Source organism: Aythya ferina, assembly GCF_964211825.1.
Source record: "Aythya ferina genome assembly, chromosome: 4".
NCBI classification, from domain to species: Eukaryota; Metazoa; Chordata; class Aves; order Anseriformes; family Anatidae; genus Aythya; species Aythya ferina.
The window spans coordinates 72,915,394-72,936,541 of NC_140300.1; the positions used below are offsets into that span (position 1 = coordinate 72,915,394).

The 21,148-nt window shown below is 39.7% G+C and overlaps 2 protein-coding genes and 1 long non-coding RNA gene across 3 annotated transcripts; 2 read left to right on the top strand and 1 right to left on the bottom strand.

Moving 5' to 3' along the window:
* The first annotated feature begins 103 nt into the window (after positions 1-103).
* On the top strand, positions 104-9,050 carry GAR1 (GAR1 ribonucleoprotein). Its single transcript, XM_084517256.1, has 7 exons — positions 104-217; positions 404-643; positions 724-878; positions 1,779-1,838; positions 2,217-2,352; positions 3,180-3,275; positions 3,612-9,050. The coding sequence occupies exons 2-7, from the start codon at positions 442-444 to the stop codon at positions 3,623-3,625; spliced, it is 663 nt and encodes a 220-aa protein (XP_084373382.1). The 5' UTR covers positions 104-217; positions 404-441; the 3' UTR covers positions 3,626-9,050.
* LOC311435830 lies at positions 2,257-6,471 on the bottom strand. The gene is made up of 3 exons (XR_014692426.1): positions 6,377-6,471; positions 2,962-3,104; positions 2,257-2,373 (listed from the first exon to the last, which is right to left on the bottom strand). It is a non-coding gene; the product is annotated as an uncharacterized lncRNA (long non-coding RNA).
* A 188-nt stretch (positions 9,051-9,238) lies between the features above and the next one.
* On the top strand, positions 9,239-21,013 carry RRH (retinal pigment epithelium-derived rhodopsin homolog). Its single transcript, XM_084517258.1, has 7 exons — positions 9,239-9,416; positions 13,921-14,111; positions 15,276-15,375; positions 15,491-15,644; positions 16,092-16,260; positions 18,473-18,651; positions 19,434-21,013. Exons 1-7 carry the CDS (start codon positions 9,311-9,313, stop codon positions 19,537-19,539), a joined length of 1,005 nt encoding a protein of 334 aa, XP_084373384.1. The 5' UTR covers positions 9,239-9,310; the 3' UTR covers positions 19,540-21,013.
* The last annotated feature ends 135 nt before the right edge of the window (positions 21,014-21,148 follow it).

The window sequence follows — 21,148 nt, forward strand, 5'->3', positions numbered from 1 at the left end:
AAAATTAAAAAAAAAAAAAAGGGGGGGGGGGGGAACAACTCCAGGGGAGCCCCCCTCCCATTTCGCGACGCTGTCGCGCGGCCCCGGCTCTCTGCTTTACGGCAGGCGGCGCGCTCGGCGGCCCGCCCTCGCAACGCCTCGCAGCGCCCGCGTGGGGCTGCCGTTACGGCCGGTAAAGACCTTAGGGCCGGTGGGGACCGGCAAAACCGCCCCTGAGGTGAGAGGGGAGACGGCCCTGAGGGAGGCTGGGCGCGGTGGAGGGGCTGCGGGTGGCTGCTGCCGCCTCGCGTCTGTCCCGCGTGGTTTTAGCCGGGGTGGGGGCGGCAGCCAGCACGCGGGGCCGCCGGTGCTGGCCTCTGTTTGTGCTCTGATCCGTAATAAATGCCTTCTGCTCCTTCACCAGGTGGTGCCCTGCCGTCGCCGTTCAGGAGGAGGTAGAGGATGGCTTTCCGCGGGAGAGGAGGAAGAGGTGGCGGAGGAGGAGGAGGAGGAGGAGGAAGAGGAGGCGGCTTTAATCGCGGAGGAGGCGGCGGCGACAGAGGGGGCTTTAACCGCGGTGGGCGAGGGGGCTTCGGCCGGGGAGGCGGCCGAGGAGGCTTCAACAGAGGTGGATACGACCAGGGGCCTCCAGAAACGGTAGTTTGTAAGTTACACGGAGAGATTTTATCCCTTTAACGTAAAGGGGCTATTCGAGATCATCAGCTTGTTTGTCGTTTATTGCAGTGTTGGGAGAGTTCATGCATCCGTGTGAAGATGACCTCGTTTGTAAGTGTAAAACAGAAGAGAACAGGGTGCCTTACTTCAACGCGCCCGTGTACCTGGATAATAAGGAGCAGATTGGCAAAGTGGATGAAATCTTTGGGCAGCTAACAGATTTTGTATCCTTCAAAAGTATGTGTGACGTGGTGTTTGCTTTTTTAAGGGCTGATTGACCGTTCAAGAGGTTTGATGCAGAATTTGGAAACTGTTCATTTTCCTGTCCCTCTCTAAATGGGGACTAAACACACAGGTTTAAAACCTTCTCACAGTCTGAGTGTATTAACTTACAGGTTTGCTTTCTGCATCAGAATTGAATTTCAGAAACTTGTTTTCCTGTTACAGTGTACGAAGAAATAAAAAGGGAGCTAGAGTGCGTTTTGCAGCTCCTTGGTTCTCCATTTAATCTTGAGTTTTACTGAGCAGAGTTGGCCAGCAGCGGCTCATGGTCTTTGGAAGTACACAAAAATGCCCTTACATGTTGAAGAGCCACAGGATAAGGACAGGGTTGCCTGTGGAGCTGCACAGTGTCCACCACATCCTTGTAGGATAAGGATGAGCTTGTGGTTGGGTTGAGCAGCCCCTGCTGCCTCATCTCATCCCCCAGCCAGGCAGTCATACAAGCCAGCACAGCGCTAGCAAAGGCCCTGCAGCATCTCTGCTGTTCCAGATACACCCTGTGGTCACCCTGGAGCTATAGAGATAGGTACTGGCCAAGCAGATTTGTTTCTTTACAATTACATTTTTATATACTCTTTTCACCAGTATGTTCTTTTTTATGCCTCAATAAGTGGAAGAAAAACAAATTTACTACAAAATACGGTGTTTGTAACTATGAAAAAAAGTAGAAATGGTCTCTACAGGTCTTTCAGTTATAACTATAATTTGTGGTAGTGATGTTTAGTTTCTTCTGTAAAATGCTAATTTATATGTTGTCTGAAATGTCTAAATTCTATTGTGTGATAATCAAAAGTGCTATTCAAATGTTCTATTCCTGGTGTGTTCCTTAATGAAACTCACAGTATTTTTCAGTGAAATTGTCTGAGAACATGAAAGCTTCTTCTTTTAAAAAAATGCAAAAGGTTAGCCAACCTCAATAACACAATTCTTGTGTATGTTATCAGTTAGATATGTCATCAGTTAAATAATACTTTATTAAAAGTTTTTATTGACTTTTAAAGCTATAGGTACGTAGAAAATGTTCATTTACTCATCCTTCTCAATTTTGCACCTTTTATGCTCTTCCCTCCTAAAGAACAAAAAAGGAAGATAGATGTAATGAATGAAAGGCATAAAATACAAATATCACCTATATTTTAATAATTTCCTAACATTTTATTATTCTAACAATGGGTTAAGATCAGACTGTGAGCGTTTGTAAAAGAAGAGAGATAGGGCACTTAAAGAAGTGCCCTTTAACCTCAGTATTCTCAAAGCCTAAAGTAACTCTTTTCCTGCAGTTTTACATTGATCCAGCAAAGCTGCTCCCCCTTCAGAGGTTTTTGCCAAGGCCTCCTGGAGAAAAAGGTGCTCCCCGCGGAGGTGGTAGAGGAGGACGTGGTGGTGGACGTGGAGGAGGAAGAGGCGGAGGCAGAGGTGAGATCCCAAAAATGAAAGCTGCAGAACATTTGCTTGTTTGCTTTTGGTAAAATTACAGTTAAATAGTTGAATAAACAGTTGTGTTCATTAAAGAGAAACATTATGCATTTTTCTGTTTGATAGCTCAGTGGAGGAGATAGTGACACCTTTCCATAGGCAGGAGGTTGTTTTTTGTAGCTAGCTAAGTAATCGCTTCAAAATGCAGGAAAGAGAGTACACTGATACATAATGAAGAGAGAAAGCATGAGCACGAATCAACTTGTGGTAAACGATAGTGGATTATACCCACACAAACCAGCAAAAGCTGCATTCGTAATATACTCTAAAAATCTAGTTTGGGCAAAATACTTGAAATGCAGTGTTTTGAGAGAAGAGGTGAAGATACGGTAGATCTCATCCTTCTCTGCTTGTTGATCATGATCTGTAGTGTACTCCTCAGTTTATGCTGGAATTAAGCATTTTCTCTTATATTAGATTTTTTTCTCTTTCCTCCCCACCCTGCCCCCTTGTGTGCAGGGAGGCACATATACTTCAAAATTCTTTGATCTATTGATTTCACATATCACAGTTGTGGTTAACTTTTTTTTCGTGACAGCCAACGATTACCTTGGAGTTTCATTAGCGTGTTTAGAATTCTAGACACTGGATACTCAACAACACCTAAAATGCTGCAGATCTTCCTTCGAAGAGAAGGTACCAGGATGACACAGTTAACCATTTCTGGTTGGGTTTGGTTTTCTTTTCAGAAGCTGTAAATGAAGTAAATTGTTACACTTCTTAGGAGCGTGTAAATTCTTTATGTTTAATTTCTTTCCTCTCTTCAGGAGGAAGAGGTGGAGGAAGAGGAGGAGGATTCAGAGGAGGTGGAGGAAGAGGAGGAGGATTCAGAGGAGGAAGAGGTGGTGGAGGAGGCTTTCGGGGTAAGTGTGCAGTTCTTATATTTCCATAATAAGAAAAGCTCCCAATTTATAAACTTTTAAATATTAAACATATTTTTATTTCATATCGGTGTTCATAGTTTTATACAAAAAGGTTGCTGTGCATCACAGTAGCTAGCTTAAACCAAAGCTCAGTATTCTGTGTTTTTTTGATGCTTTGTAAAAACCATGCTAGTTTCTGCATGAAAAAGGACTATAAGTTGAAGAGTTAACAATGAAGAATTATTTCACCAATTCATATAGATTTGTGTATCATTTATTTGCTTTAAAAGCATTGAGGTTGCGAATTATTCAGTCTATTTTTCTTTCTTAAAATAGGGAGAGGATATTAAGAACAGAACAACGATTATCTTCCTGCTGTCTTACCGTATCATCTACAGAGGTGAAAAGCAAGAAAAAAAATCCTAAAGGATCCTGAAAATTTCTTTTTATAAAGAACTTGAAACTATGAAATGACCATTATTGTTAACGACTATTTTTCAACATGGGAAGAACTGAAGCTTGCTTCGAATATCCTTCAACATTTTAAACTAAGCCAAGATTCAATGTTATTCTTAAACTGTTTGCTTCTGACAAATGACTTAGCCAATGCTTGACTTCGTGTCGGAGTCTGGAGTAAACAATCATTTGAAATCTTTTTTAGAAAAAGAAACACCGAGCAGGTTCACCACATGCACCTTTGTCAGTATGAACCTGTTACCATGTGTGATTGATCCCTTGTTCTTATCCCCTTTTTACATGGAGTCTTCTGGCTTGCTCTAAAATGGACGTGCCTTTTAAATAACCATAGTGAACTATTTTTTACCAACTTAAAAATGTTATGTCTACAGACTTTTTTTTTTATGCGTAGTAACATATATGAGAAAAGGAAGATGGCAAAGAGTATTTTATGGGTTTTTATGTATGGATCTCAATGAAAGCCAAAGGCATTAAGACCTGTTCTTCTCAGAAGATACTGTCTAATGAACAAAACAAGGTTAATTCTATTCTTGTCACCTAATTGTATCTAATTACACCAATACTAAACGTGCTAAGGGTTTTTAACTGTCCTCACCTTCTTAGCCTGTTTCTCTCGAGGTTTTGATGTTCCAGTGCTCTGAGGTCGCGGAGGTGTGAGATTAAATAGCCCATCGCAGGGCTCCTCTGCATGCTGTGCTTTCAGTTAAGCATTGCTTTAAAAAGCCTTGAAAAAGGCTGCACAAGCCTTCAGTACAGATTTGGTCTTTTTAATCGGATGTATTGTGGGGGGTGTTGAAAAGCTAATAACTGTGTTTTCTTAGAGCATGTAGAAGCACCCTGATTCTCTCTATCCTTAGCTTTGGAAATTGAATATGAATAGGGAAGTAGAATCTTCCTCCCTGGATTTCATTTGGAGTGGGGAGTGTTGGCAGACCCTCATAGCAAGCATTTTTGAAAAGATGTCTGTAGAATAATCTAGGTGAAAAATACTTTGAGCACCATGCACAGGGTGGAAAGGAGTACATTTTGAAATTGAACATGCTGTTGCACTTCCCAATAATGAACACAGTTGCAGGAAAATGAGTTCTAATAGCCTTTGTCAGTGCCAGAACTGGGCAAGACTCCTAGTTTTGAACCATCTCTGAAACAAAACTTGAAACAAGCTAGGAAGAAAGCTTCAAGGATTCAGTTACGCAGTCTGAACGCATGCTATGTAGGATAACAAAAAAAATGCTTTTCAGTAAAAGCAAAAATACAGTGAAACTTCTGCTAGGTCTGCTTTTATAAGAAGAATTGGAGTCTACTATTCAACCACAGCACAATTGGGAAGTAATAACAACAAAATAGTCAGTATCCCTTACTACAGACCTAATTTTAATTGGGTCAATTAAATACAGACTTTTAAAGGTATTTAGACTGCTGTTACCATGTGTTGCCAGGCCTAAGCAACTTAGGGCTCTGACTTGAGGCGTGGTAGAATTAGAATTGCCCTTTATCCAGACGAAATCTTGTAGCTATTGGAAGCTCTCTCTGGGATACGACGTTGCAACTCAATGATACTGCCTCATGGATACTGCCTGCTCTCAGCCGGCTGCTGCTGTCACCTTCCAGTTGCATTGATGCGGCAGCTGGGGAAGTGCCAGTACTGCAGCACAGGGCACGAGGCATGTGCTTCGACTCACAGCAGGTGGAGCAGTGAGTCGTGCTCAAGTCTGAAGCCGTGTTGCAAGGCAGAAGAAGACTTTCATGTCAGAGGGTAAAGAGCAATGTTAGCCATTGTAGTTCCAGAGGAAAGATCGGGCTCTGATTGCAGAGAAGTGGATTACCTGCCTTACACCTGTAGGCTAGGTTGGATGGGATAAACACACATCCAGAGAGAATTCGTAATCTTAAATCTTTGCGGAGGTTTTAGGACATTCAAATGCTGATGGAAGAATATCCTTAGCAATCGGGTGTGAAATGAGCTGCCGGATGAGGAAGCAGTGTCTGGATTCCTGTGTTGATTTCTGCTGTGTGTCATACCTGTCTTTTTTACAAGGTGCTGGGTAAGAATGTATTTAGTCTGGCAGGGCCCATCCAGTCCCAAGTCTGCCTTGCCACCTCTGTGCTATGGCACCTGATCCCACCTACCCACTGAGCAGTTGCTAATTGTACTAGAGGAAAAAAAAAATATTACTGTCTGTAAAATGTCATTTCTTGTCTGCAATGTGATGCTGAAATGAACTAAAATACAGGGTCCATGATTTTATATGACTCCTTTCCCCTTCTGAGCCTTTTGTTCCAGTCCTGTCTGTGGTTCTGTCGCTGTGCTCCTGATCCCAGTGTGCAAAGTGTTTGGGTTTTATATTTGTGCAAATCACACTGCAGTCTGAAAGTGGGTGCGGGGAGGGGTGGCTTAATGGTGCTGAAGGCTTTCAGTGACAGTTTGGTGCTCCTTAGATTTCTCCTCCCCAGCAGCAGCCTCGGGGGCAAATGTTCGGGCCACCTGGAGAGCCTCCTGAGTGTCCCTTGCTTTGGCAGCGAGGTAGGACTGCAGAATTCCTCTGAAGCTCAGGAGCAGCTTCAGCACGCCCCGAAAACTTGGCTTCCCCGCCCAGGACCCTCGCAGTAGCGGTGTCCCCTACCTGTGTCCTTGCGTCCTCATCTGTGCCTGCACCTGCTGGCTGGGGCAGCGCATCCGATAACCGAGCCCTGCTCTCCGAACGCGGTTGCAAGTGAGCGTGTTAGTCACTGCAGCATTTGACCCAGGCAGAAGGTTTAACTTTCAGCTGACTGGCAGCTGCTGAATCACTGGGATCAGATTGCTTAAGGTATCTTGAACCTGTTGGCTGTGCCGCACTCGACTTCTGGTTTTATATACGTATAATTTTAACGTGGGATCTAAATTTTTGCTGAACAGAATAACACACGAAGTGTATAGTAAAGCTTCCTAGCTATTAAGACTGAGCGTCTCTAAAAGTCATATCTGGAAGGATGTTTCTCTCCTTGTCTCTTCTGTAGTTGCTGTGGAAGGATCATTTGATACAGCTCACAGATTTATGTTACTTTGACAGAAATTTGACAAAGTCCAGAAGATAACTGGGATGTTTTAACCCAGGGCTGCAGCACTGGCTGTTGTAGAACAGAACGATTCCCTCTAGCACTCACAAGAAGCCGTGGCCATCTTCCTGAGGCAGTACTTGACAGTCACTTTTACAGTGGTGCAGAGTTACTTTCAGTAGTGCCAAGTATTGTCTTGGCAAGAAAAGGTGTACTGGAAAATGGATGGTTAATGGATCAAGCATGACAAGTAAAAAGGTTTTTGGAGTCCCTTACATATTTCAGGGTGTTTTGTTCAGCCAGCTAAAAGTCTTTTGCTTACAGACTCAAACTTTTCTAATCAGCAGTTTAAATCTAGAGACTTTGTGTGGGAAGTAAAAATATGATTTATTACATTGTTTGCCTTCAGTTTTGAACCATTTAAATGTTTATAGAAGTAAGATTAAAGGGAAGCACTGCCTTATACAGCCCTCTAGTGTTGATACACCTAATAAACATGAGATAATTTCTTAATGCAAACAGAAAATTTCTCTACTCTTACTACCTGTGGATTAAAATATGCTTTTGAATACTTTATATGTAACCGAAATGTTTGCAACTTGCTAAGCCCTGTAATGAGTCTTGCATTGCCCCGTATCTGTACAGGTGTCTACAAATTGAAGAATCGACTCAAATAGAAATTGCATTTTGTTCCTACTGATCTGGGCCAATTAGAATGGAAAAGCTCTATCGTTTGAGGTTATTTGTATATTTTAATAGTGAATTCCTCTATATTTTGGCTTTGTTTTATAAACTGTTACTTTTAGGTAATGTCTTTAATTTTGACCGTTTTCCTCTCAGTTCCTGTTACGTTAATATCAGCCGAATTTAAGCAGAGATGGAAACAGGATGGACTGCACATATTAGAAACTCTGATTTTAACCAACAGGTGTGTATAAAATCTGCATGGTCTCATTAACTCTGCTACCCGAGTCCGGAATCCGATCTGAATACGAACAGAGATGCTTTGCTTTTTGAGGCAGTCAGCATTGCAAGCTCCAAGTTCTGTGGAAGTTTTGAGCTTAGAGATGCTTTTGTAAACCTTGCCAAAGTTTCAGGGGAGGAGAGTGAAGGTATAAAATTTTCATTATGCTTTTATCTTTCATGGCAGGACAATGGGGCGCTAGGGAAGTAGCTTCGTTGCTGAACAGGTCATTTCCCCTTTCGATCCGCTCCCACCCTGATCCTGCCTAGTTCGTTTCTGACAGGAAAAATAGTGTATTGATACGATTACCCTGGGAAATAAGAGTGCATGAAGGTAGTTCTGTGCCATTGACACCTTTGCTGGTAGACCTGTGACTTGTGATCTTCTGTAGCAATGACAACAAATTGTCACGACTGCCTAAGTTTTAGATCAACGTTTACTTACCTTTGGATTGAAGTAGCCGAAAGACAGAGGATGTCTGCTTTGGAAAGCTGAGGAGTGGGAGGGAAAGCTTTAGGGGTGTTTCACAGGTTAGAGATGAGTAGCACTGGTTGGTTGTCCTTGTGACTTTTATCCCCGCTATAAGAACAGAACTGTAAAGAGGAGAGCTGGAGGTAAACAGCTTTGATTGCTGAGACTGATGCTGCATATAAGCTCTGGGCAAGGGTTTGTTGCAGCTAATATTTGCACAGGGTTTTGCACAAGGCCTTGAGCATCTCGCTGGTGTGCTGGTGCCTCATCACCGAAGAGAAGAAGAAAATCTCCCACTGCTCAACCTTTTGGAAAATGTCTAATTATTTTCTGCTTAGGAAAACTTGCCCAAGCCTACCTGTGTGTGTCTGGGAGAGGAAGTGTCTTCAGGGTTGTAAGGCGCGTTTAACACCTGTTCTCTGCAGACCCGGCTGCTTGAAAAATATAAAAATTGAATTTTCTGAAAGTCACGTTTTGCTTTAGGAAATACTGGGCTGTTCTTGGGGGTGTTGTCAGTCTGAGTGTTTAAATCAAACCAAGAGTCCTGAAGAGGAGAAAGTAGGTCTTTATGTATTTGAAGGGATGGACTTCAGAATAAACACACCACGCTTTTTAAAGAAATCGCCATTTGTGCTTTTCTGCTGTGTGCTCTCTGGTGACTGGAAGTATTTCCGAGCCAGGCTGATGACCAACTGACCCAAGTCAATTTTTACTGAGGTTTCTGAAGCATTGCACAAGAGGTTTGAAGCAAAAAGTCTGGGGGCATGTGACACTTAATCTCTTTAGCAGTAAGAATAAAGTTTAAGTATCCTGTTGGAAACGTACGCAGTTCTGTGCTGTTCTTTGTTTTAATTAACGAGCTTTTCTCCTGCATAGATTGGGAGCGTAAACTTCTTTGCACTTTAGTCCAATTAAATCATTCTTGGAGGCTGTCAGTGGTGGGGCAGCTCTCCCCCGCCTCTTTTTTTTAATTGTTCAGTGAGTCTGTTGGATAACGAAAGAATTTGCCTGACAGGGCTTTGTAGCGTTTCCTCGTCTTGATGAGCGCTTGCAGAGGACAGAGGACAAGTCTCTTTTGTCCAAAATGCATTGGAATGATTCATCCGGTTCCTCACAAAGTGACAATGAAGCTCATTCAGCCTTTACACAGACTGAGCACAACATAGTTGCAGCTTACTTAATAACAGCAGGTATGGGCACGGGCAAATAACTTTATTTTTTTAAAATAGAACTAGATTTGAATGCTCATTCTGTGTAGTAGCAGCAATGGTATGTCATTTTTGTGTTACACACCTCTGATTGCTTTTATCCGTAGTTTTCTGACAATAATTGGGCTGAACAAAATGTGCAGAAACATAAGTTTTCTGGTCGGTGTTTGAAGGCAGTGTTGTGTGTTGAAAAATACATTTTGTTGATATGTAATTATAGAAGAGTGAGAATTAACTTCTGCCAGCTTGCAAAAGAGATAAAAATAGGACATAGCTGTCACATCTTGCATTTTTCTGTGATGTGCTTGAAGCTATCTTGAGATTTCTCTTGGGCCACATGTTCACGGTCATATACGTGTAGTCTGAGCATGTGAGGGGTGTCTCTTGGGGGGATGTAAGGGGAAGGGTTGGAATGTGACTGGGAGGGAGGGAGCTGGTCATTAATCAGGGAAGAGCAGACTCCACCTGCAGCTGTATTTTTCATTGATGACACGTTGGAAAAAGCCCACTGGAAGGCTTGACATTTTGTGTTGTCTATGACTGCAATGGCCTCTGGCTAAACCTGAATGATTATGGATTTTTTTTTTGAAAACATTCTTATTGTTATAGCTGCAACTGTTTCAGTGATGTTTTTTTGAACCCTTGACTGCTGTAGCAAAGAAATATCATCCTGACCAAATGCTGAAACCTACAGTGTTTTTGAAAACAGGCCTTCTGTATTTTTATTATGTAAAATTAAATTTATAAATACTTTAATTATAGACTGTATTGCATCGTACATTTTCTACATTTTAATGGCCTTTTGAATTACTTTAAAATATTAATGTACTTGGGGTTTATATGAAATAGTACTGATGATGGTCACATTTTATTTAGCATATCTGTTTGAAGTGGGAAGTATCAAAGCCCTGGTCTCATAAAGAGAATGTTTTTGAATGCAAAGGCAGTAGGTATTTTCAGATTTTTACAGAAATTGGTAGAGTAGTTACACAGCTCACTAGACCTGTTGAGAAGCTGTGGAGATGGACGGTGGTGAAGTATTGGAAGACTCGATACACTCTGCAGTGCTACCATACTATTTGCAGGTAACTGGCTCTGTTAGCTGCTGCAGATACGTAGGATACTTGGTTATATTTTAATTACAATGGATTACACCGAATGTAACGAGGTGGTCTTTTCAGGTAGATTGACCATCTGGTGTTAACGATAAAACCTATTGCACTGTTAGCAGTGGGGTTAGCAGTTATGGAAATTAAATGCCTTTAAAAAGTAAACAAAAAAAACCCACCTTGGGCTTATTTCGTATTATAACTGGGGAATCTAATAAGTCTTTTGGCTGTGACTTGACCTTTGCTTTCTTTGTGAGGAATGTTTTTGACAGTAAGGTCTATAGCATCTTTGAAAGTCTGATTGTTTGCTTTTCGAATGCCTTACCATGGCAAATCTCACATCTGGAAAATGTGTTAATAAGGAGGTGTCCAAGAAAAAAGAATGAAGGACAGGTACAGTGTTGCTTTTTAAAAGGCTTGAACATTTCTTTCTTTGACAAGTAATTGCTTTGTTTTCTGAGAAAGAAGTCATTGCTAGGTACCGCAGTCTGCGGTGGTCAGCGTACTAATTTTAGTGACGACAGCAGGCATGCTCAGCCCGCAGGAAGAAGCCATGTGGTTATCTTCCACCTTGTAATGGTGAAGTGCTCTGGTGTCATTTTTAAATGCTAACTGGAAAAGTAAATTCCACGTCACACGTGGACCTAACCTAACCTACTTCATTTTGATGCTACTACCCACATGTCCTGCTGCGCTGTTGGGGCTTGTATTTGCATGCAGTCTACCTTTAGTTTTCATTGCTTCACTGGGAAGAGGAACAATAACAGAATTTTCTGTCCCTGATCAAGTCATATATGAGGTTTTTATCTGCATATTGAAAAAATCACAAGATTTAATGGGAAAAATATGGGAATAGTTGTCTAGCCCTAAGATATTTCACAGGCCAAATGGCAGCATCTGCATGCTGCTTCTGAATCCAATGAGTTTGTCGTGGCTGACAATATCAGGTTACTAAAAGTCTTGGGCTCGCTCTGTGCTCTCTGCCCTCTAAGAAGCGAGCTCTCGTTAACTGCTGCCTGGAGAAACTTGGTTCTTCTATTTGACCTCTTTCTCAGAGGGGAAAAAAGCCAGCTGTTGCATATACATGTGTTTTCTTGCTTTGTTTGAGATTGAATCTTTTTTCTAGATTTTTTTCCTTGTGTTTTTCTTCTGAAGATTATGCTCTGAAGCACTAAATGTGTCTAGCAGGATCCTTCCTTCACCTCAAGTCTATGAGTTTACAGTTCTGTTGTATCCCTGATTTCATTCTTGGGAGATGTAAAATCTGTTAAAGCATGTCTTGTAAGAAGCCTGTACTGTTTTGTAAACTTTTGAGTCGTGTTCTTCCTATCTCCCAGGAGACAACGCTACCTGTCAGCAGAGAACTGGCAGAGCTGGCATTGGAGGTGCTGCTTGATTCACATCTGGTCCCTAGCTTCCTGCTTTTGTTCATTTTAGGGGCTGATGGCATCACAGTGTTCCTAAAATGTGTGAAATACAATAGGTGATGGCATCTGTGTGGCTGTGCACCTCCAGCATCACCTGTAACGTTAGTTTTATGTAGGCAGAGGACTTCTACCTGAGAAAAGACATGCTTGTTTTTTTTTTTAAAAAAAAAAAAAGAATGGAAAAGAGAAATAGCTGAGAATTAATTATAATTTTTCCACTTTTAATTTTAAAATCAAATCAACTGAATCTCTTAAATGAGCTTCTTTTAAGAATGAGCTTCCTTTAAGGGTGGGCAACAACTGAAAGAAGATGGGTGTGCTCTTCAGAGTTGGAGAGGAGGTGAGGGTGTGAAACTCTTACCCTGTGCCTGTCACGGGACCTGTGAGAGCAGTGCAGACCTTATTTCACTCCTGAGGGCAAAGGTTGGGTTTCACTCTGCCGGGTAGCCTGCTGTTTTGATTTCACCGAGCCCGATTGTGTGTACTTCTCTATGTCTGCTAGGCTGTACAGCTGTGGGAATATGGATGAAAAGTTAAAATCCTGTGTAGAGCCAGATGCTGTGATTTTGTTTTCTTGCACTATATCCAGGGTGACAGCTATTCACTCAAGCTCCTTTCAGAATTACCCCTCCAGTTCTGTAAAGCTGAAAAGTACAGTGTTTTGCTTCAGGGGTGAAATGTTTTAACAAAAAATAAAATAAAATAAAATAAAATTCTGAGGGGCATTTCCATGGATACTGTGTTGTTTGACTTTTACCAACGTAACATTCTTCTCTGCACTTGTAATGTAAGGTGCTCAAGTTATACAAGTGTTTGTAAGTTTAGTATTTGGTTCAGTGATATTATGACTGCTGTATGAGACAAGGAAATCTATGAGCAACTTACAAATTCCTGTTACTATTTACATTTTTTTTTTTTATGGCCAGTTTTCTTGAACATTCTGGAATTCTGCTTCTCTGAGAATAAGGTTTATGAGTCTTTCTCTGGTGAAGTGCAAAATGGTATTTGTAACCTTATTAGCTCTTATTATTGTTATTAGTGATGGGCTGGTAAAACTCTACAGGATAGTCATTTGCTCTGAATGTTTCTCAGTCTATAGAGAATTAAAAAAAAAAAAAAAAAAAAAAAAACACCCCATTTTGTGGGATTGCCATGTTAACTTATTTCAAGGGCCAAGCAGTAGGATTTGGCTAGAATAGGGAGGAAGAGACAGAGAAAAGAAGAATGTGGGCTTCTCAATGTAGGTCACTAGGATTAGAAAAAGCTTGGAGGAGGGTGTAGATGCTAGCTTTAGTACTGTATTTCTTTATTATTATTCTTAGGCAGCACAAGAAATTGCCAGTAGACAAATAGTAGTCTTTGGGCACAGTCCAACTGCTCAGTGCCACCTGTGTTGCACCTTTCTGAAGAATTTAATTGTAAAAGCACTTAAATTAGGGATTGGAGAATGCTTATTTTTAACTTTCTGGGGCACATGGAGCTTGGTTTCTGGAGTCCTAGTTCTGCGAAGAAAGCGGAGGTCAAACCTGTGCCAGAAAGGAAAGAAACAAGGTAACAAGACCAAGCCCTGCCGTAAAGGTTTACAATTACAGGGAATAGTGAGGCAGGAGGGTGTTCACAAGCTGGACTTGTGCCATGGTTGTGATGCAGCCCTAGAGCTTGGAGCTGGTCGGGTGAAGAAAACAGCTCTGATGCAGGCCCAGCTAGGCCGCTGCGGCAGGCCACAAGAATCATCCATGTTGCTTGATGAGGCTTAGCAATCATGTGGCTTGCAAGTTAATAAAAAAAGCTTTTCTCTCTTTCAGGTATCTTTCTGCTTTGCAAAACTGTGCCTGACCAAATATAAAACTTGTTTAGGACTTAAATATTGCAATAGGCTGCCTTTTCTTTTGTAAGTGCATTGCTGGCTTGCCTTCATCTTTTGTAAAGTTTCTATTTCTGTTTCTACAGGAGTGATAAGCATTTTCAGTAACATTGTTGTGCTAGGGATCTTTGTTAAGTACAAAGAACTTCGGACAGCAACCAATGCAATTATTATCAACTTGGCTTTTACTGACATTGGCGTCAGTGGCATTGGCTACCCCATGTCAGCTGCCTCAGATCTTCATGGAAGCTGGAAATTTGGACATACTGGATGCCAGGTATTGTAATTCAGGCAGGGAGAAAGTTTTGAGCACTTCAACACAAACTGAGAAATGAATAATAGCTCTACTTGATAGTAGTTCCTTTAAGAGGTGGAGATGCAAAATTTGACTCTTGACCTGCAGCTAATGTTATGTGAAATGAACAATTTCTGCATGTTGGATCTGGTTTTAATTCCATTCCAAAATTATAATTTCAAGCCTGAAAACGTTGACGTGTAACCTTACATTTATCATCCAGAGATATTTTAAAATAGCTTTAAAAAAATCTTAGGACATGAAGTCCTGAAATGAAGAAGGTTGTAGTTTGACTCATTTGACTGAGCTGGTTGTTAAGACTTTGGATATGGCTGCTGTTTTGGTGGTGAGCATGACAGACCTTAATGGGTTTTGCTTAACAAACACATCTTTCTCAGGATGGGACTAGGGATTTCCCAGGTGTAGGCCTGTAAGGCTATTAAAGGGCTCCATTAAAGATCTGGCTTAGTTTTAATAGCTATCTATTTTTTAAAAGTTCAGACTAACTGACAAATTGTGCTTCTCTAGCAGAGAGTGCCATTTGCTCACCGTGTATTGTGATTTAAGTCTACTTTTAAACAGGCTGTTGGGCTTAAGTGCTCAGAAAAATTAGTAGTAATATGAAGGTATATGCTGAAAATGTGATTTGAAAAAAATATTAACAGCACTATATATTTTTGGCCTGCATATAATAGGTATTTATAGCAATCTGACATCACCTGCCTGGGTATCCAATAATTTCAAGCTCAAAATTCTTTAACATTCTTTAACAGGAAGCCTTACTTTTAATATCCTTGGATCAAGACTCACAGTGGGTTGACGTTGATGTGAAATCTCACTTCCAAAGCTTTGGGAGTTCTTGAGGTCATATGAAGCACAACCCATGTCAACATAAACCAGATGAAACCTTCTTTAGGAATTCTGATGAGCAAATAGGAAGGTTGCTTATGAAACATTTAGTTTTAAATGAGCTACCTCTACATTGCCTGCATTGAATTAGTTCATTCTGTACTCTTGTTTACAGAAGAGAACGCTGTCTGAATATAATGTATCATAGTGCTTTAGATTCAGTTCACAAATTTATGTTTGTACCTTTGAAAGATTTCTCAGAAAGGATATGTTGCTTATTTATTTTTTAAATTTCAGATCTATGCTGCCTTAAATATCTTTTTTGGGATGGCGAGTATTGGTTTGCTCACTGTTGTTGCAGTTGACCGTTACCTGACAATCTGCAGGCCTGATATAGGTACTGTATTTTTAGTCAAAAATCACTCACTCGCGGGCTTCTATGAACTAAGACTCAAACTGTATCATTTTATTGTGCGTGACAACAGTTTGTGATTGTATGTGTTCCTTTGCAGGAAGAAGAATGACTACCCGTACCTATGCTACCCTGATCCTTGCTGCTTGGATAAATGCCGTCTTTTGGGCTTCCATGCCCACTGTAGGATGGGCTGGCTATGCTCCAGATCCAACTGGAGCAACATGCACAGTCAATTGGAGGAAAAATGATGCGTAAGGTTCCTTCTCACCCTTTCTTTTAAATTCCTTCTTATTGAGGGTTCAGATTGTTTAATTTACTACTGTATTAAAAAAAAAAAAAAAACAAAAAAAACAACAAATAAACAAAAACACACACACACACAAAAAACCTTCTTGCTAAAGCATGAATCTAATTTATAAAAGTAATTTAAAAGCAATGGAAATAATCTAGAGCAACTCCAGAAAATAAGTTAAAATAAGAAAATGAGCCGTGCTTGAAAACTGCAAGACTTGTAGCTGCTAATAAAAACAAAAAACAAAACAAAACAAAACAAAAAAAAACAAAACTAAAGAAATTTTTCTTAATTCTGTAAAAGCTTATTTTGAACTTCATAATGAAATCAAAATATCATATTATTCAGTAACCTTTCACGGATGGATATTTGCAAGTTACTGTGTTTTGTTTTTCTGTCTTATCAGGTCCTTTGTTTCCTACACAATGAGTGTAATTGCTGTTAATTTTGTTGTACCCTTAACAGTCATGTTTTACTGTTATTACAATGTTTCCCGGACAATGAAAAAGTACACCAGCACTAACTGCCTGGAGAGCATCAACACGGATTGGTCTGACCAAGTAGATGTAACAAAGGTATGGTAAAAGAGAGCATGTTTCATTTTAAGCATGTTTTTTTGCCCCAGAGTTCTGAGGGCAAAGGAACACTGCAGCCTCTTAAGCATTTCTGTTTCCTACATTCTCTCTTTTCCTTCTTTCTTACCAAATATTAACTGAAATTTAGCCTTGGTGAAAACTGGTTTGACTTACACCACTAGATTCCTTACTCTTGGTGTAATACTCCTCCTGGACAAAAATAGCTACTTCGAAGGCTGGGAGCCATGTGAATTTGCCCTGCTGCTGTCCTCTGTCACTGCAGAAAATTGTACCTCAGAGATGTCCTAGGAGGATTCTCTAAGATAGTTTTACTCTTTTTGACTGCGCAGTCTTTAGGCTCTCTGCCAGGTTCACAGGTGTAACTGGTCAGAAATGGATTGGTCAACGCTGATTTACACTTATGGCCTACAAATGAAAGCACATTTCTAAGCTCCCAAGCTGTGCAATTCCCCTTGTTCTTTTCAGTCTGTTGAGCTTATCTCTTTCTTAGGTAAAGAGTAGCAAATGTGATTTATGGCATAGAATGATACATCCTGCCTGGAAAGTTAACATTCTTTTAACATTTAAGAGTCCTTGAGAAATCTTTAAGTACGCTGGCTCCTTTGGTTTTGTGTAAATATACGGTTTATGGTTGGAGACAAGAAAAAAAAAGAATAAAAAAAAAAAGCCAGAAATTAGGAGTAGACTGAAAAGAATGTCCTTAATGTTAAAAACTTAACATTCCTTGGAAAATGTTCTCATTGATAAATTATGGAAAAAAAAAATTGACAAGTAGTACTTACGAACATCTCACATTTCTGAAGAAGTTTCAAAATGCTTTAAACTGAGGATTCAGTTATAAGTTTACACTGACATTTGTGAAGAAGATGCATTTTTCATGCTTTACCATTGACCATGAGTTACATTAAATAAATAAATAAAAAGACTAAATAAAATAAAATAAAAAGACTGAAGCTTTGGAGTTCAGCATTATCCTTCTTTGGAGCTGGATTGCTTTTTTTTTCACAATTTGGGATCTTTTAAGCTTTCTGTGCACCAAACTCTTCTAAATGAAAGTGTTCTTTCATGTGAGAGTCGCTATTCTTTTGTAATTATCTGTAGATATTGTGTTTGTGTTTAAACAGGAATCTTCTGTGGAGAGAGTCACAGCTTACTTGTTGGTGATACTCTAGAACAGCTTGCACAAAATAGTTGTTTATTTCTTGTTTCTCATTCTCCCTCACTGATGGCCAGAATATGGGTGTAGGTAAACAAAGCTAGGGCATCCTGTGCATACAAAGAGCCCTGCTGTTTTGTTTGGTTTCCTGGTGATTTGTTTTGTCATCTTGATTAATTTGTGATTTCCATTCCAGTTTCTGTTACTGATTTATGTCCCTGACAAAAGCCAGAGAATCAAGTGTTCCAGTTGATTCCACTCTTGTCCACTTGTGCTCTCCAGAATGAGCAAAATGTTGTATTCTGACCTCTTTTTCTTGATGTGTATCTCAGGTCTGTTTTGAAGGGGAACCTATCATTCTGGCAGAGCCTTTTATCTTCAGGAAACAACTTGTGATGTTCTCTCTAGCAAGGTTAGAAAGTAAATTTCAGGGTACCTACACCTGAACAGAAAACAGAGGTAGTGGTTGGAAAGTGGTTAAATGAGGGTGATTTATGCAAAAGTTGGTAGCTTCGGTGACTTAGATAATGTTGATTACTTGATCATTTTTAAACGTGGCGTTTTATTTTCATAGATACCTACCCACTGGTGGATATTGGGGCGCACCTCTTTCCAGATATATATGAGAATGGTACAATGGTACAAGGGTACAGTTACTGTAACATGTATTTTGGAGTAGAGGATTTGCTGGTATCATGCAGTGCATTGCCACCTCTGAAGTTGTGGCCGTAATTCATGTGTGAAGTCTTCTGTGTCCCTTTAATTTTTTTGATGGATGAATTTACATAATCATTAATGCTAACAATGAAGAAAAATTGTATGTAACAAAACAACAGTGTGGCAAAATACAGCATAATGTGCACTTAAATCCCCAAAGTGAGATTTTATTATATGTCAAAATTTGTCAGATGTGCTTATTTACATGTCATTATTTGGTTCTGGATAGCTGCATTTTCACACAGGTACACATACTTTTGTAGTTAGGTTGTAAGGTCTTAATATTCAGGTTAAGTGTGTATTCCTCTTGTTTTACAGATGTCTGTTGTGATGATTGTAATGTTCTTGGTGGCGTGGTCTCCCTATTCCATTGTGTGTTTATGGTCTTCTTTTGGAGACCCAAAGAAAATTTCTCCTGCAATGGCCATCATAGCTCCTCTATTTGCAAAATCTTCCACGTTCTACAATCCATGCATTTATGTCATTGCAAACAAAAAGTAAGTGATCCTAAGTTAATAATGGTCTATTTCATTATTTTAGCATACCATGTAGCCATAGAAAGATCATCTGTAAAACACAACAGATTGGTGAAGAGGTGAAAGGGTAAGCTGCTGTTGATTTACCAAAGATGACCTTTTGTACGGGAAAGTCTAAAAAGAAATTGTTTGGATCAGCATCAGAAGATAATAATTGATACAGATTTTTGAGAATGCATCATTGAAGATTTTGTACAGTCATTTTGACCACAACTCCTTGTGGTTTCTCAGAGGGACTCATTGTGGAAGTTGGGTTCATCAGCAGTAGACTCCTTATTTTAAGGATTATGGTCAAAAATTGTAACATCTCAGTGATGTACAACTTCTAAGGAGTTCCTTTCTTGGTTTGGGATGTGCCCCATGGTGATTGATTAGGATGGATTGACACTTTCCATTAAAGTGAATAAGTTAAGCCTATTCTGCTGTTCTGAGCAAGTATATCAAATGCTCTAACTAAGCCATTGCACCCAAGTGGGAACTGGGTTTTGCAAGAAGGCGTCCTTCCTTTCTGTACTACCAGCCTACAAGCAGAGCTTGTGACCTCTTTCTAGGTTATCTGGTCTGATTCTGCTGAACCAAATAAATTACATCATCTTTTTTCCTCAATTTGTAAGTTTTCCTTAGTTGTAGCTATACCCAGTCCTGGGATAAGCAAAAGCTACTTAAGGCCATCTTATCCACTTTTTATTTGTGCTTGTTTCTCCAGCTAATGACCTTTCTGATTTCCCTTTTGTCCTTTGCAGGTTTCGGAGGGCAATCCTGGCAATGGTGCGGTGTCAAACAAGACAAGAGATAACTATAAACAATGCCTTGCCTATGAGTGTATCACAAAGTGCACTGACATCGTAAAACTCATTTCATTTGTCTGCATAGATTATGTGGAATCGAGTCAAATCCGGGTTATAATTAATCTTCTGGAACATCCGTTTGCCTCTTTCATCCATTGGTTTTCTGTTAATAAAATTTTAAAGTGTTTTTTTAGATAGATTAAAAATAATAATAATTAAAAAGAACAAAACAAAGCACTAAGACTTTAGTTATCAAGAATTAGGCTTATTGGTCTGTTATTTCTGGCCCAAACAAAAAAGGCCAGTGAAGTGTTCAGTGTGACTCTTACAGGGTTGGACAAGGTGACTTTGGGCAGAGAGAAACTGAAGCAAGAAGTGCTTAGGTTCAGTAGCATAGGTTTTGCACCTCTAATTCCTCTTGCAAATGACTTTCTCTCAGCTTCCCTTGAAAGTTTCCAGATTTGAATTGCTGTGGATTCTCCATATATGTATTTATTTCTATACCAAGTATCTGTATTGACAAGCATTGCAAAGTTTTGTTTTTGTGAACATGTTAAGTTTATCAGGATATCTATCTAAACCTGATGTCAGCTTTCAGGATTTTGAAAGAGTTTAATGACATTTCATGGATTTTTGAAATTTTGTCTCAGAGAATCAAATGAATTTGTGGGAATTGAAAATGGAAAATGAATTTGTACTGCTTGTGACTGCATAGCAAATCCTGAAAATGAGACAAAATGCACTCTTAAGCTTGACACTCAGATGGCACATAAAACTGAATAAATCTGTACGGTGATTTCTAAAATTTCTAAGTCAATCTCATGATTGTATAAGTCTGTTTTATATTTTTCAAAAAAAATACCTTGCACAGTGAGAGCAATGAATTTATTCAGGATGACTGTGTATAGAGTTATTTATGGATGGGTATTACATGCATTCTTGATGATTCTCAGGTTTTGAGAATAAATATCTTCTCAATGGCCAATCCAAAGTCTGTGATCCTTCAGACAAGTCTCAGCCACTCTGACTTTATGCAGCTAGAATTAGTTTCCCAGGTTCTTGTTCTTCTAAGAGCTCTAGTGTCTGTCTGATGAAGTGCCACGTTAAGTGATATGGTCATTCTGGAAAGCTAAATATTCAATTAATTAATTTGCATCAAATATAGAAAAACAAAATCCAATGACATTATTTTTTTGAGGCCTCCAAAAATGGTGGGGAAATGAAACTTTTTAGAAAGTGTATTTTAAACCTGACCACATGAGATTTAACTTCACAGGACTTTTGAGTACAATTTGCACTAACAGGTGATTCATTTTTATCACTTTATTTTGATATTATTATATATGCATACACTTAAGTGTGGCTTTGAAATGTGTAACCATTATTTAAAATATATGTGTGTTGTGAAAATCCATCTCTACAAGATCTTTAGGAAGTTCTACAATCTAAGCTTCCTTTTAATTTGTACTTTTTAGTATTAAAATAAATGTCATGTGATATCCTCTTGCTGTACTAGCTTTCTTCCTGGAACCTTGTGGCACCTGTATGGACAGTAACTCCTCCAGAAGGAGTAAAGGAGTATTTTACGTACTAACCCTGCAACCACAACTGCATATTAAAATAGCCTTGAAACATGTCACGTATAATCTGAAATGGAGTGCCTTCTTCTG

Bases quoted from the DNA above. Each gene is read 5' to 3' on its own strand.
- GAR1 (XM_084517256.1), top strand. From the start codon at position 442: ATGGCTTTCCGCGGGAGAGGAGGAAGAGGTGGCGGAGGAGGAGGAGGA. The intron at 1,839-2,216 runs GTTAGCCAACCT...CTTTTCCTGCAG, and splicing joins CTTTTAAAAAAATGCAAAAG to TTTTACATTGATCCAGCAAA. The intron at 2,353-3,179 runs GTGAGATCCCAA...TCCTCTCTTCAG, and splicing joins AGGAAGAGGCGGAGGCAGAG to GAGGAAGAGGTGGAGGAAGA.
- RRH (XM_084517258.1), top strand. From the start codon at position 9,311: ATGCATTGGAATGATTCATCCGGTTCCTCACAAAGTGACAATGAAGCT. The intron at 15,645-16,091 runs GTAAGGTTCCTT...CTGTCTTATCAG, and splicing joins AATTGGAGGAAAAATGATGC to GTCCTTTGTTTCCTACACAA. The intron at 16,261-18,472 runs GTATGGTAAAAG...CTTGTTTTACAG, and splicing joins ACCAAGTAGATGTAACAAAG to ATGTCTGTTGTGATGATTGT.